The 1,498-nt window shown below is 38.5% G+C and overlaps 1 protein-coding gene across 1 annotated transcript in view; it reads left to right on the forward strand.

The window, feature by feature from the left end:
- Positions 1–1,263, forward strand: part of RASSF6 (Ras association domain family member 6) — a 44,108-nt gene extending 42,845 nt beyond the window's left edge. The window contains exons 9-11 of the mRNA XM_023513419.1: positions 331–449; positions 543–640; positions 740–1,263. Of these exons, the coding sequence (XP_023369187.1) occupies positions 331–449; positions 543–640; positions 740–815 (293 nt within the window). The 3' untranslated portion in view covers positions 816–1,263. The remainder of the gene's footprint in view (positions 1–330; positions 450–542; positions 641–739) is intronic.
- Positions 1,264–1,498: the final 235 nt, after the last annotated feature.

Genomic DNA, 1,498 nt, shown 5'->3' on the forward strand with positions numbered 1-1,498 from the left:
AAAAAAAAAAAAAATTATTTGGGCATGTTGCTTTACAAAAGGCATACTGGACTAAAGATGTATCTGCACATTCTAACCAAAGCAAGGATGAATTCTTTGAGATAGTAAGTGAAACTCTGAGGTATAGTAAAGAGAAAGATGCCCATTTTTAATCCATTCCAAAGTTTTGATTTCAAATTACTTTTCTGAGTGAGTGCCTCCTTGTTGTCTGTGCTTTTCAGGTTTTATGCCTTTCAATGTAAGCTAAAGAGAGAGAATGAGTGGGGAAATTACCTTCCTTCTTTTCCTCTAGTGAACTAACTCTTGGTTCACTCTTGTTTTCACTCGCAGAACAGAGACGGCTAAAAAAGACAGACATCCCCCTGCTGCAGAGGCTCCTGCAGGGACCGTCCCAAAGCAACGCTCGCATTTTCCTCATGGATAAAGATGCAGAAGAAATTAGCAGCGATGTACGGACCAACGCCAGCCCCTAAACCGGTTTGCTTCCCTCCTGACTCAGCACCTCTCGCATAAACCTCTGCTCTTTTTTTTTTCTTTCTTAGGTGGCTCAGTATATTAACTTTCATTTTTCTCTCTTGGAATCCATTCTTCAAAGATTAAATGAAGAAGAGAAAAGAGAGATTCAAAGAACAGTGACCAAGTAAGTCAAGAGCCAACGTGCTAGTATGTGGTTCTTCAATACTTAAACGCACAAAATGTGACCGATTTGTAATACTCTCTCCCTCCTTCCCACTTTCAGATTCAATACAGAAAAGGCTGTTATACGGAAATGTCTTCAGCACAAACAGGCAGTGAAAACAGAAACCACAGTGTAGCAGTCAGGCTGCTATTGCTAAAACACTTCCACAGAGTTTTAGATGTGACTGTGTGATCTATGCATCAATTCTGCACTTGCTTTCATACAAATATTTATGACCTTGGATTTGTAGAAAATTGAATGTCAGAAAAGCTTGTTTCTCCTGAAGTGCTGAGATTAACTAGGGCTCACAGCTGGACTAAAATGAGCTTGAATTTAGCTTCAGTAACTGAAATAAGCCTGGATACTGTGTATTCCAAGTTCCTTTTATCATAAAACATGTAACGAACTCGAATATAAATGGTGTCTTCAAACACGTAGATTAAATATCTTCTTTTCACTTGAACTCTCAAGAGAATTGGAACATCATCCCTGGACTGAGAAATTACTCAGAAGTAAAATCTGCAAGTTCTTGAAATAAAAAAGAAGTGCATGTTTACACTGTCAAGGAATCTGATGGTGACCGTGTTTCACAACCCCTTGAAAGCTCTGTCGTTTTCACAGCATCAAGGACTATCTTTATGTGAGTAGGTGACTCCTGGCTCTCTGTAACATCAGAGCTCCCTGTCCTTGGGGGAGGAAAAGATTATGAACTCTTAAAAATTCCAATTGTGTTTTCTCAACCTGGTTCCTTCTTTTTGTTTCTTTCTCTTTTCCCAAACTATTCTTAAGATTTTTTAAAATAGTTGAACTCTTTTTCTT

The sequence above is a fragment of the Otolemur garnettii genome, unplaced genomic scaffold (genome assembly GCF_000181295.1).
Source record: "Otolemur garnettii isolate 467f Iridium unplaced genomic scaffold, OtoGar3 scaffold00039, whole genome shotgun sequence".
Lineage (NCBI taxonomy): Eukaryota > Metazoa > Chordata > Mammalia > Primates > Galagidae > Otolemur > Otolemur garnettii.